The sequence below is a fragment of the Microcaecilia unicolor genome, chromosome 4 (assembly GCF_901765095.1).
Source record: "Microcaecilia unicolor chromosome 4, aMicUni1.1, whole genome shotgun sequence".
NCBI lineage: Eukaryota > Metazoa > Chordata > Amphibia > Gymnophiona > Siphonopidae > Microcaecilia > Microcaecilia unicolor.
The window spans coordinates 347,293,353-347,307,945 of NC_044034.1; the positions used below are offsets into that span (position 1 = coordinate 347,293,353).

At 43.0% G+C, this 14,593-nt stretch overlaps 1 protein-coding gene across 1 annotated transcript in view; it reads left to right on the top strand.

Annotated features, from left to right (window-relative positions):
* Window positions 1-14,593, top strand: part of LOC115469743 (E3 ubiquitin-protein ligase TTC3-like) — a 99,141-nt gene that overhangs the window by 17,888 nt on the left and 66,660 nt on the right. The window contains exons 2-4 of the mRNA XM_030202530.1: window positions 1,707-1,745; window positions 3,739-3,822; window positions 13,018-13,066. Coding sequence (XP_030058390.1) covers window positions 3,751-3,822; window positions 13,018-13,066 — 121 coding nt within the window. The 5' untranslated portion in view covers window positions 1,707-1,745; window positions 3,739-3,750. The remainder of the gene's footprint in view (window positions 1-1,706; window positions 1,746-3,738; window positions 3,823-13,017; window positions 13,067-14,593) is intronic.

Sequence of the window (14,593 nt, forward strand, 5' to 3'; positions counted from 1 at the left end):
TATCAGGACCAAGAGTCACCCGACGTGTTGGAGCTTGTGGCAGGTACTCTGGTCTGACCTATTTGGCTGATGCTCTCTATGATTTAGTTCGGGCCTCAGCCAAGCAGAAGGCTCTGGTGGTGAATTTGCGCCGATTGCTGTGGCTGCACCATTGGGTAGCAGACATGGCATCGAAGCAACGTCTTAATAAGCTGCCTTTTTGCGGGAAGGACGAGGAGAAGATCATTAAGGATTTGGGGGATTCCAAATCCCAGTGCCTTCCAGAGGACGGGCCTTAACCAGCCACTAGGACTGGAGTGTCATGACCTCGGTTTCGTGAGACTCTGTGGTACCGGCCGGGTCAGCCTTCTGGGACCTTCCAGCAAGCCAAATTTCTACAGCGACCGTCCTTTCGCAGTGACAAGAGGTCAGTTCCTGGGTGCTCCATGCAATGATGGGGTGCAGGTCCATTCTTCCATGTGTCTGAATTCATCTACTGCTGACGCTATGGAAGGAAAAATGGTCTTACCTGATAAGTATCCCTCCCTGTCGTTCTGTTGCTCTCTCAGTGGTGGTCCCCTCCTGAGGAGTTTTTCAGGTGCAATGTTTCAACAACAACCCGCTCCCCCCCCCCCCCCCCCCCCCCCAGATACAGATAGGTCAGCAACACGTTATACGTTGCGGTTGGAGGTTGATTTGTGAGGAAGGTTGGCAGTTGTTTTATCTCGGCTTTCTGTTTTTTGATGTGACATATACTGAAGGAAGAAGGGGCTTGATGTCCAGTATCACTACGTTCTTTCAGTGTTTTCTATCTCCATCTGCTGGTAGATGGGTACAATACACCAGTTTCTGGATTTCATCTGCTGCAACTAAAGGAAAGAAAATTTATCAGGTGAGACAAAATTATCAATATAACTAATGGTTCCTTAATCCACCCCTCCATGATATTTATAAACAATTAGTATAGAAGCTACAGGTCTATAATTTGAAGTCTCCTGTAAATTTCCTTTAGGATTTTTTGGTATGGGGGTTAAGTTATTATTTCATCTCCCGTATTTGGAAAAACACCTATACCTAAATAGGGATTAAGCCAAGCAGTTAGCAAATCCAAAAATAATGGTGTGGCACATTTCAACACCCTCACTGGACAAACATCTAGTGAACAAATAGATTTTGAATAATATCTCGTTAAGGTAAGATAGTTCTGCTCATGGAGGAGAGCAGTGCAGGTTAGTGTAAATTCCAGGGGTGGGCTTTGATTGGGGGCAATCTGAATTTGGCTTTAAGATGAAATGTACAGAGTTTTTCAATTCTGAAACAAGGGTGGGCTATTAGAAACAATACAGTATTTGTTTTGAAAAAGGAACATAAGGTAAGGTCAGCGTACATGTAAAACAATGCTTAATTTTCCTTTCAGAATTAAGGACATGAATGTTCTCAGTTCAGGAAAAAGATTGTGTAGTGCTAACAAGATTATAATTAATTTGCTTGTTCATTCTTAGGTTGCTAAATATGTCCAAGGAATTCTCTAATAACTTTTAATTGTACTTTTGTAGCAGACATCCTTAATGGTCATTTTCATGTAGCTATTGGTAAAAATTCAAATGAAAATGTTAATCTTCACTACCAAGCAAATTCTGTAACTGTTGGAACTATATAACAGATTAGAGCTCTTGATGTTGATGAATGTACATAGCGTTGATTTAAATTACATTGTGTTTTTACAGGAAAAATTTTAAAACTACAGCCTAGAAGAGATTTGCGAGGTAAGAGAATTTGTAATAAATGTCTGTTCTCCCACCCCAAATTTGGTTTTCTTCATTTAAGTAGTTGGAAGGTTATTTTTCCCCCAGTTCGATGGATAGGTTTTTGTGACCTATTTTATGTAATTTCTTCCCAATTTTTTGTTATGTTGTAAAGGATAAAATGATCTGTAGTTATAACATACCACTATATATAGAAAATCTGACACTTTATGTATATAAAGATCAATGTTCTGATGCTGTTTTCCCTGTGTGTTCTATAAATCAAAAAATTAAATGAAAGAAGTGTATGTATAAACAAAATGTCAAACAGCATTGTTGACGTGGCTTAGAAAAGGAACAGACTTGCTGCAATCTCATTTTTGTGCAAGAAGAGCAGCAGCATGAGGTGAGTTGCTGAGAGCTTTGAGTGCCAAGCAAGCTGAAATGAAGGCATGCAAAAGCTGATCAATAGACATTTCTGGTGCTGAAGATATTCCCTGGCACTGCCAGTTGACACAGGCAGTATTTTCATTACATGCAAATGATCTGCCTTTGTGTATGAGAGACTTGGACAAGTGTCTAGTGAGCTCATGTGGAGATGAGCACTGACCAAGATTTACTGTGTTTTAGTCTAACAGAACCTACAAACAAAGAATGCCTATATTGTGCCTAGAGTACTATGCAGCTGAATGTTTCAGAAAAGGTTCATTTGCGGATTAATACCTTTCAAATATTTGAACATCTGTATCATATCACCCCTGTTTCTCCTTTCCTCCAGGGTATACGTGTTCAGGTCAGCAAGTCTCTCCTCATACGTCTTGTTACGCAAATCCCATACCATTCTCGCAGCTTTTCTTTGCACCGCTTCGATTCTTTTTACATCCTTAGCAAGATACGGCCTCCAAAACTGAACACAATACTCTAGATGGGGCCTCACCAACGACTTTCTTCTGCTGATCACACCTCTCTCTATACAGCCCAACAACCTTCTAGATACAGCCACCGCCTTGTCACACTGTTTTGTCGCCTTCAAATCCTCAGATACTATCACCCCTATCACCCTTGCTAAGGATGTAAAAAGAATCGAAGCGGTGCAAAGAAAAGCTGCGAGAATGGTATGGGATTTGCGTAACAAGACGTATGAGGAGAGACTTGCTGACCTGAACACGTATACCCTGGAGGAAAGGAGAAACCGGGGTGATATGATACAGACGTTCAAGTATTTGAAAGGTATTAATCCGCAAACGAACCTTTTCCGGAGATACGAAGGCGGTAGAACAAGAGGACATGAAATGAGATTGAAGGGGGGCAGACTCAAGAAAAATGTCAGGAAGTATTTCTTCACGGAGAGAGTGGTGGATGCTTGGAATGCACTCCCGCGGGAGGTGGTGGAGAGGAAAACGGTAACGAAATTCAAACATGCGTGGGATAAACATAAAGGAATCCTGTTCAGAAGGAAAGGATCCTCAGGAGCTTAACCGAGATTGGATAGCAGAGCCGGTAGTGGGAGGCGGGGATAGTGTGGGGCAGACTTATACGGTCTGAGCCAGTGGTGGGAGGCGGGGCTGGAGGTTGGGAGGCAGGGATAGTGTGGGGCAGACTTATACGGTCTGTGCCAGAGCCGGTGGTGGGAGGCGGGGATAGTGCTGGGCAGACTTATACGGTCTGTGCCAGAGCCGGTGGTTATACGGTCTGTGCCAGAGCCGGTGGTTGGGAGGCGGGGCTAGTGCTGGGCAGACTTATACGGTCTGTGCCCTGAAGAGCACAGGTACAAATCAAAGTAGGGTATACACAAAAGTAGCACACATGAGTTGTCTTGTTGGGCAGACTGGATGGACCGTGCAGGTCTTTTTCTGCCGTCATCTACTATGTTGCTATGTTACATGCAGTCACACTTAATACCTCCAGCCTTTTTCTCGGTTCTAAAAGTGCATAAGGAGGCTTGCGAAGTGAAGCGGGAATGGTGTTGCTGGTTTTGATACATTTTGACATGTGGTTATTACTTTCTGTTAAGGAATCGACAGCTATGGATGGGTCCTCTGGTGATGTGGACTTCTCCGAGCTCACTTTTGGTTATGCTACAGTTGCTTGCCGAAAGGTAAGTGACTAATTTACTAGGTCCTGTTAACTTTTGTATTTATATGCAGTAGGAAGTCTAGCACTATTTCTTAAACCTAGCTTCACTGCCTCTTGGGTCTTGTTAGTATTGTAACCAGTGGAAGAATTTGTTTTATTTATTTAGTACCTGGCATCTGGGAGCTGAGGGAGGCTCTGGGAGGCATGCGCAGTAGTGTCAATGGAGCCCTGCACTGACACTGGCAAGTTTAAAAATACTGAAAATATATTTTAAAAGGGGATTGTATGCATTTCAAGATTAGAATTCAGATGCTGGAAACTTTTACTTATTAGCTACTAGTAAAAAAGGCCGGTTTCTTAACGCAATGAAACGGGCGCTAGCAATGTAATGAGTTCCTGCCATTAATGTTTCCACGGTTGTATTCTGAATATAATTGTTGTTTACATGTGTAAGATTCCTTTATATACAATATTTTTTGTGTAAACTGTGTTACAGTGTGGTAAAAGTTTTCCTTGTTCAGGCCCTTCAATCAGTTTAACAATCGCATCAGAAGAGCTCCTTACTCGTGAGAATGCAACATACAGTTGTCCATGTGAGAGACTGAGAGTGACAGTGTGTGTTTTACAGACACTGTAAGAGAGAGATACACAGTGTGACTGAGTGTGTGTGTGATGTCTGTCTGTGTGTGTGTGTGTGTGTTTGAGTGACACAGTGATTAAATGTTTGTCTTCCCTTCCGTTCTGTGCACTTGCCTCCACTGATGTTCGTACCTCCCTGTATATGATTGTTTGTTAGAGATTCAATCCACTCCACTTCCCTCCTCCAAGTTCCGTTCTGTCTGATTGGTTCTTCGTTCCTGTGACGTCGCGTTTGTTTGTTTGGCAACTATGCAGCATTCCGTTTCCTCGACGTGAGGGCGGGGACAGTGAGAGCCAATGAAACGCTGAACTACAGACTTATGAACCCTACACTGCCACAGTGCCACAGAGTCAGCTTCAGAATGTTGGAGGTGCTTTTTATTATATAGGATAAGGTTTTTGAAGTTTAGAATTCAAGTAAATGAGTCAGTTTTTGAAGGGTTCTAGTTTGGGTATTTAAGGTTCAATGTTCTTGGAAATTTTTAGAGAATAAACATTAGGCCATGGCTATGACATAAATTGTGAAATTTGAGTCCAAAACGAAGGGTTTATATATTTTTATCCTAAAATACCTGATGGCAAGTTTGACTCTCAAGCTCAGCGTTTGTCGGAAGTGGAAAAGAGAGTATCCTCAGGAAAGGATGAAGCAAAAGTAATGGCATCTCAGATTACTATGCTGCAAAAGGAAACTGAAGAATTGTGGGAGCGACTGGAGTAGCAGGAAAATACAGCGAGAAGGAATAATATCAGAGCTCTTGGCTTACCGGAGTCTGTGAAGGACAAAAACTTGTACCATTTTTTTGATTCATGGCTGCCAGAGCATTTGGGCCTTGAGGGTGGACGGAGTATTTTCTGCTGCGATCGAGCGCACCAGATTTGCGCCAGAGGAGAGCTCAAATCTAAACCACAAACGGCGATAGCACATTTCACAAACTGGCAGGCGAAGGAATTGCTGCTGAAGACTTACCAAACTCAAGCCTCTCTGGAATATGAAGGTCACCGCTTGCTTCTTTTTGACGATTATTCATCAAGGGTAGCAATACTTAGCAAGGTCATGGCACCCACGTGTACGGCGCTGCACAGAAAGGGAATCCGGTTTGCACTGCTTTATCCCGCCAAGCTGCGAGTATGGCAGGGAGACCAGTTGATCCTCTTCAGTGATGTGGGAGAGGCGAAAGCATTTCTGCACAAAATCAACCAGGGGGAGAAGAATGGGAGTTGAGAAGCACTGAGACCGAATCCCGTAGCGGTAACTATTTGATTATCTGAGGTTTCCAGAGGGGGTTTTCTTTGCCGGCATTTTAAAGCTGGGATGGAACTTCTCTCTGTTGTGCCGGTAATGGAAATTCCTATTTGTTTTTTTCTCCTTGAAAGTGGACTTTGTGGCATGTTGGCAGCTGAACAGGTTGCCCGGACTTTAAGTTTAAATGTGTATTTTTGTATAATTTTCTACAGTTTTTGTAACTTTTCATATTTTGACAGTTGTATTGAAGAGATACCAAGGGATCTACATATTTCATGGATAACGTGATCGGACTCAGCCAGTGAATCTTATTGCATGTTATGTTTTTTTTTTTTTTTGGGGGGGGGGGGGGGCGCCTCCCAGCGGGTCTCGGGTAGGAGAAGGATGGGAGGTTGTTATGGAGGGGGGGTTAAGGGGGAGGCGGGTGTATGGGGAAGGGGGGGGTTTCCAGGCTGTGACTGTATGTCTGAGGTGTGTGTGTGGAGGTGAATGTTAGTGTGCAGTGGGGGGAGGGGGGGAGGTAATAGCAGTAGTTTCGAGTTTACAGAGAACCTGCGCTTCTTCAGTACTTCAGGGATTTTTGATCTACTTAGTGTAAAAGGGGGGGGGGGACTCGGTGGGTTAGCTGGGAGACCCACGAGGTTATTTTGTCATTTGCATACTTTGTTGTCTGCATCTCTCTTGATTGCAAATGGTTAAGTTGAAAGTAATAACTTTAAATGTTGACAGTATCCATTCCCCTGTAAAGAGGACTAAGATTTTATCCTGGTTAAAAAAAGAGGGTACTGATATATATACAGGAGACACACTTATCTGCACTAGAGCACCAAAAATTGAGGAGGGGCTGGGTGGGAGAGGTGGTGAGTTCTTCCTATAATAATAGGCGGAGAGGAGTGGCCATCCTAATTCATAAACAACTGCCTTTTCATACCCACAAAATTGTCCAGGATAAAGAGGGCAGATTTGTAGTCTTAATTGGAGAGCTTTGGGGACATCATATTTTGTTATGTAACGTTTATGGTCCTAACACATACATTTTTCTCTGACCTGGTGGCTACGCTGGTGCCTTACTCTTCCTGCCATCTTATAATGGGGGTGGGGTGGGGGGGGATTTCAATATAACGACGGACCCATCGATTGACTGTAAACCATCAAAATTGGGAAGTAGACATTCGGATGCTAGGGGGTTAAATTTCCTATCTAGTAGATTAGACTTGGTAGACACATGGAGAGTCCTTCGTCCCCATGATGGGGAGTTTACCTTTTTCTCCCATCCTCATAATGTGTACTCTAGGCTAGACTATCTTTTCTTGGCCCGTGCTCTATTTCTGCGAGTTACAGAGTCCTGCATAGTTGATATTGCATTCTCTGATCATTCAGCGGTTAATGTGAGCATTTCTTTCGCTACAGAGCCGGGTGAGCGGGTCTGGAAGTTTTCACCTTTCTTGTATAATGACACGGATTTCTGGGTGTACCTGAGAGAAAAGTGGTTGGATTACCAGGCACATAACAATACACCAGAGAAGTCCAGGCATCTACTGAGAAGCGTCAAAGGCAGTTATGCGGGGCCATATAATATCTTATACCTCAGCTCAGAAGAGGAGGAGGGAAGTGGAGCTTATGCGTCTCTCACAGGAATTTCAGCAACTGCGTAGGTGTCACATGCTACACATGACCGATGAAAATAGGAGACACCTGATGCAGATTAGACAGAAACTTGATGCTCTATTGAATAAAAGAGCAGAGAGGGATATTTACTTCCAACGTTTCAAGCTTTTTAAATGGGGTAGTAAATCAGGTAAGCTATTAGCTAATTTAGAGCGGCCCTCCCATAAAAAGCAGGTGATTACCTCTGTCAAGGATGATTTGGGACAGGAATATATTAGGGAAACTCACATTATGGACCAGTTTGAAAGTCAGGAAGCGTGTGAGGTGTTTTTTTCAGCAATTGAAGTTACCTGTTCTTACACTAGAGCAGCTTAAACTCTCCTATATCGGATCAGGAGATCAGTAGGGGAATTAAGATCCTAAAGCTGACTAAAGCCCTGGGGCCAGATGGATTCAGCCCAGAGTACTACCGTATTCTGAGTGACTTGGTTATCACGCCTCTGAGAGAGGTGTTTAATGGATTAAGGGAGGAGAGTATGGGGTTATAGCAGAAGATGGCCCATATAGTGTTAATTCCTAAACCGGGGAAGGACCCTGCTCAGGTGTGGTTCTACCGACCTATATTACTTTTAAATCAGGATGTTAAATTACTGGCGGCTGTAATGGCCAGGCGCCTGAATGTGGTAATTCCCTTCCTTGTGCATGAAGACCAGGTGGGTTTTGTCCCAGGTCATTATGCCTCAATGAATCTCTATCAAGCGCTGCTGACCATACATGAGCACAGCGGGAAGGGAGGAATGGGGGCTATAGTGGGGCTAGATATGGAGAAAGCTTTCTGTCATGGCAGTACCTTTTTTGGGTTTTAGAACGATTTGGTTTAAGAGGGGCTTTTGTTAATTGGGTATCTGCTCTCTACTGTTCACCACAGGCACAGCTGATAATAAACAATAAACTCACGGATAGCTTTTCTCTACAGAGAGATACCAGACAGGGGTGCCCCCTGTCCCCACTTCTTTTTCTTCTAGCTATAGAGCCCCTGGCTTCAAAGATTTGGGGGTAGTGATTGTATACAGGGTATTATGATAGGAAGTAGGGAGTCACATATAAATCTATTTGCAGATGATAATTTGTTATATCTGGCGAATGCACCTTGTGGCTTACCAGAGGCATTGTCTCTTGTACGAGCCTTTGGAGATCTCTCGGGCTTATGGGTCAACTGTGCTAAATTGGAGCTCCTTCCTTTGTCTGGGTGGGCCGGAGATTCTTGGGTGATCACATTATCCATCCCCCCAGTAAAAGGCCCAATGAGATATCTGGCAGTCTATTTAAGCACTAACCCAGCTTTGTTCTACAAGTGTAACGTTCTGGATCCAATTGATAGATTCAGGAGGTTGTGTGAAGCTTGGAAGGACTTGCCGATTTCTTTGTTTGGTAGGGTGGCGCTGGTGAAAATGATACTGCTGCCCAACTTGTTGTACCCGCTCCAGGCTGTCCCTGTTTGGATACTACATAGAGATGAACGCCTCTTCCGCTCTTTAATTTGCTCTTTCATCTGGCGCCAGAGGAGGGCGAGAATTGGGAACCAGAAGTTAATTTTAGATAGATGTTTAGGAAGCCTTGATCTTCCGGACCTCCGTCTATATAATGTGGCCGCCCTGATGCGCTTTATTTTTGAGGGAATGACGGGGACCTGTCGTTATTCTCCCCCAGGATGAATGGATGCCTGGAGTTGCCCTTATTCGCTTATAAATCTAGTGCACTTGTCTTTGGGTTCTGGTTCCCTGGTTGCTCCTAAATTGAGATTCCTTCAGCCGCTACATAGGGCTTGGTGTTGGTGGCGTGGACATCAGGGGCGCCCCCTGATGCCTCACCTTTTATGAGTCTTGTGGGTAATCTGGCATTCCTGGCGGGTATAGGTTGTCCACCTGGTATAAAATTATGAAAATGACCATACCTTTGGGGGGGATGGAGAGGCTGGTGCAGCACTGGAACAGGGACCTGGGTACTGAGTTTACACGTGTTTGTTTTAGTGCGCTCTTCTCCACCTTATATGAGATGGTTAAGGCAGCAGATTTGCAAGAAACACAATATAAAATACTGCATAGATCTTACATGACTAGGTCCAGGGGTGCTGCACTAGGGATAATGAATGCTGCCTTAGATGCCGTAGTGGTAGAGGCACACTTATTCATACTTCCTTAGAAAAAAAAACTTAGGAAGGGGGACAACTGAGAGGGTAAAAACTGTACATCAGGCATGGGCGCTGTTCAAAATTACCATCCTGGAGGCCCAGGCCAAACATATTCCGCGAATTAGAAAAGAAAGACGGAAGTCCAAAAGACAGCCGGCGTGGTTGAAAAGTGAGGTGAAGGAAGCTATTGGGGCTAAAAGAAACGCCTTCAGAAAATGGAAGAAGGAACTGTCTGAAAATAACAAGAAGCAGCATAAGGAGTGTCAAAGCAAATGCAAGGCGCAGATAAAGAAGGCCAAGAGGGATTACGAAAAAAAGATAGCATTAGAGGCAAAAAAAACATAGCAAAAATTTTTTCGGTATATTAAAAGCAGGAAGCCGGCAAAAGAATCGGTTGGGCCGCTGGATGACTGAGGGGTAAAAGGGGCGATCAAGGAACATAAAGACGTAACGGAGAGATTGAATATATTCTTTGCTTCGGTCTTCACCGAGGAAGATTTGGGTGGGATACCGGTGTCGGAAATGGTATTTCAAGCGGACGAGTTGGAGAAACTTACTGACTTCAACAGTAAACCTGGAGGACGTAATGGGGCAGTTCAGCAAACTGAAGAGTAGCAAATCTCCTGGACCGGATGGTATTCATCCTAGAGTACTGATAGAACTGAAAAATGAGCTTGCAGAGCTACTGTTAGTGATATGCAATTTATCCTTAAAATCGAGCGTGGTACCAGAAGATTTGGAGGGTGGCCAATGTAACGCCGATTTTTAAAAAAGGTTCCAGGGGTGATGCGGGAAATTATAGACCGGTGAGTCTGACATCGGTGCCGGGGAAAATGGTAGAGGCTATTATCAAAAACAAAATTACAGAGCACATCCGAGGACATGGATTACTGAGACCAAGTCAGCACGGCTTTTGTGTGGGGAAATCTTGCCTGACCAATTTACGTCAATTCTTTTGAAGGAGTAAACAAACATGTGGACAAAGGGGAGCCGATTGTGTATCTGGATTTTCAAAAGGCGTTTGACAAGGTACCTCATGAAAGGCTACAGAGGAAATTGGAGGGTCATGGGATAGGAGGAAATGTCCTATTGTGGATTAAAAAGTGGTTGAAGGATAGGAAAAGAGTGGGGTTAAATGGGCAGTATTCACAATGGAGGAGGGTAGTTAGTGGGGTTCCTCAGGGGTCTGTGCTAGGACCACTGCTTTTTAATATATTTATAAATGATTTAGAGATGGGAGTAACTAGCAAGGTGGTAAAATTTGCTCATGACACAAAGTTATTCAAAGTCGTTAACTCGCGACAGGATTGTGAAAAGTTACAGAAGGACGTTACGAGACTGGGAGACTGGGCGGCTAGATAGCAGATGACGTTTAATGTGAGCAAGTGCAAGGTGATGCATGTGGGGAAAAAAGAACCCAAATTATAGCTACGTCATGCAAGGTTCCACGTTAGGAGTTACGGACCAAGAAAGGGATCTGGGTGTCGTCGTCGATAATACACTGAAACCTTCTGCTCAGTGTGCTGCTGCGGCTATGAAAGCGAATAGAATGTTGGGTATTAGGAAAGGTATGGAAAACAGGTGTGAGGATGTTATTATGCCGTTGTACCGCACCTTGAGTATTGTGTTCAATTCTGGTCACCACATCTCAAGAAAGCTATAGTAGAATTGGAAAAGGTGCAGCGAAGGACGACTAAAATGATAACGGGGATGGGACGACTTCCCTATGAAGAAAGACTAAGGAGGCTAGGGCTTTTCAGCTTGGAGAAGAGATGGCTGAGGGGAGACATGATAGAGGTAAATAAAATAATGAGTGGAGTGCAACAGGTGGATGTGAAGCGTCTGTTCACGCTTTCCAAAAATACTAGGACTAGGGGGCATGCGATGAAACTACAGTGTAGTAAATTTAAAACAAATCAGAGAGATTTTCTTCACCCAACGCGTAATTAAACTCTGGAATTCGTTTCCGGAGAATGTGGCGAAGGCTGTTAGCTTAGCAGAGTTTGAAAAGGGGTTAGACGGTTTCCTAAAGGACAAGTCCATAAACCATTACTAAATGGACTTGGGAAAAATCCACAATTCCAGGAATAACATGTATACAATGTTTGTATGTTTGGGAAGCTCGCCAGGTGCCCTTGGCCTGGATTGACTGCTGTCGTGGACAGGATGCTGGGCTCGATGGACCCTTGGTCTTTTCTCAGTGTGGCATTACTTATGTCCTGCCCTTATGATCTGGAATAGGGTTTTTTCCTAAGGTTGTCCAAAAAGAAATGGAATGGGATTATGCCACCCTACTTTTGGGGGATCAAAGGTTACTCCTATCTCAACATTTAACTCAGCCTCAACGGCGTTTTTTTACACATCACTATTGCTGTTAAGAAACATATATTACAGTTCTGGATCTCTCCTGATCCCATACCCTTTGAAAGCTGGACAGCGAAAATGCGGGAGATGGGCAAACATGAGGGTCTGCTTTACTCTTAAGTCCCTTAAAACAGATAATAGACATTATGCCTCGCTGTGGAAGTGCTGTTTAGAGTTGCTTGACACTTAGGGAGGGGGGTGGGTGGGGGGAGGAGTGTGTGAGAATGGGCTGCGTGTATGGTGGATATCAGGGGATGTTTGGGGTGGGCTTTTCTTTGGTATAGATGGAAGTGTGCTAATGTGTTAGTGGAAGGGGTTTGTTTTGTAGGTGTCTTCTCGGGGAAAATATATAAGGTCGTTACAGAGGTCTCCTATGGGATTACTGTTGGTAATTTTTGTACAAGCATTCTTGGTTCGTATTACATGTTGGACAAGGTTTCTGTATCAATTTGATGTCGTATCTGTTTCTCTGTATTGACACCCAAAAATATAATTTAAAAAAATGTCCAGGAGTACAAAATACAACCTGCTTTGTATGTCTTAGTGGGGGAGAAATTTGCCCTATAAAGCACTGTGATGATTTTTTAATCTTTTGATGATTAAGTCCTCAACAATCTCAGGATTCAGTCTAGCTCTCCTGTCTTCCACAGTCTTTCCTGCAGTAGAAGATATCTTATCACAAGATGTGCTGATAGCAGGAATGTACAGGATCCCCCATGCAAATTTTGCCAGTTGTGGGGTGTGAATTTCTTTTAATTTTGCTCAAAACTGAATGGTCAGTTTTGGTCGCAAATTTGGTTTCACAGAAACTGAAGATCCTGGATTCGGTTGGGTTCTTTCAGGGATGAGCTGCTGCCTGGCAAACTTGGCAAAAGGGAGTTCTGAATTCCTTCAAAGGAAGTTTCAGTTGACGGAGCTTGGGGATCCTCATCAGCTGAAGTATTTAATATTATGAGTTTGGGAGATTCCAGGTGAAGAGTGGAGGGGAGGACTGGGGCAGAGAGAATATTTTGTGCCCACGCTAAATTGGCTGTAGGTATCTGGCTAGACCACTGGCCTCAGGTATTGAAGAATCTTGCCACCAACTTTTCAGTATTTAAACCCCCTGTGCTCTAGCGCCTAAACATGGCTACCAGTTTTTGGATTCTCACTCTGTTCCTCTACATTCATAGGGACACAAGAAGTACATGAAGCGCATAATACTGAACAGAGATAAAAATGGTGAGTCAACTGATTTCTCTAATCTGGAAATGTTTGCTCTCTCTCTCTCCCACCCCCCTCCCCCATTTTATTGTTGCTTATCTTTGTGTTCTTGATTTACAGTTCAATATTTTCTTTTTCCTTCAGTGGAAAGAATTGTTTCTAACAAATTTATCTTGCTCTTCCTGAGGGCAAAATGTTGAGAAGAGACTTTTTTATTTTTCAATCCATTTTCTATTTGTATCTCTGTATTTGATTTTCTTCTCTGCCCTCCAGGGAATGAAAGTAACTCTGGGCAGGATTATTGGGGAATCAACCTGACTAGTAGGACTGTGGATTAATCGTTTTAACTAATGATTTTCTGTGTGATTAAAACTTTTGGCAGACAGAAGGGAAGAGAAATTGGGAGGGGAGGGGATAGGATGGGATTTGATATACCACCTTTCTATGGTTACAATCAAAGCGGTGTATATATATATATATATATATATATCAAAGTTCATTTTTTACAGTAGAAACAAATATATTACTAATCACTTCTAAAGTACTATCAGGCTCATTCAGTGCTGTACAGATATGAGATTATAAGCCCTAGAATTCAGGCCCTGCGAGGCTTCTTGCAGCCAAGACCCTCCTCCTCTTTCTATGGTTACAATCAAAGCGGTATATATATATATATACCGTTGATTGTAACCATAGAAACAGAGGAGGAGGGTCTTGGCTGCAAGAAGCCTCGCAGGGCCTGAATTCTAGGGCTTATAATCTCTTATCTGTACAGCACTGAATGAGCCTGATAGTACTTTAGAAGTGATTAGTAATATATTTGTTTATATATATATATATATATATATAGAAGAGAGAGAGAGGACAAGGAGGGCCTTAAATCAGACTACTGTATGTTAAATTTTTTTTTTATTTTTATTGAAGAAGACAGTCAAGTAAACAGTACAGTGTGTCATTTCTTCACCTTCTATTTCAAACTTCTAACTTGCCCCATTTTCCCAACTCTGTCCAAGTACCCTCACCCCAATATCATTTATATTATTTTGCAAAGAAAATATATTGCTTCCAAACAGAAGAACAAGACTGCTGCAGGTTAATAAAGGAAGCCTCTGGTCAGATGTGTCAGAGGAGTTTTTCTGATTGGTAACTGATCTGGTAACATAAGCTCTTGTGTATATATATCTATATCTGTATCTTAGTGCAGTAGTGCCCAAACTAGCCCCTCAGCACCTCTAGGTGTGGTCTGTGTTTCCAGAATTTCCACTAGAAATAGGCATGAGTGAGGTTTGTATGCAATGCATCTCATGCATATTCAATGTGAATGTCAAAATCAGAGTGGGGGGGTCCCTTCAGATACATTTGTGAAACAGTGCCTGAGAGAGAAGATATAATACTGTAGCAGGACTTGCTTATCCATTCTTGCCGTAGCTGAGATTATATTCATGAACCTTAAATGAGTCCCTGTATTTTCTAACTCCTATTTTATCTTAACTGTGTTCCACCTTCACTTACACCCTATGCTGTCTATTAAAATGTTTTATTGTG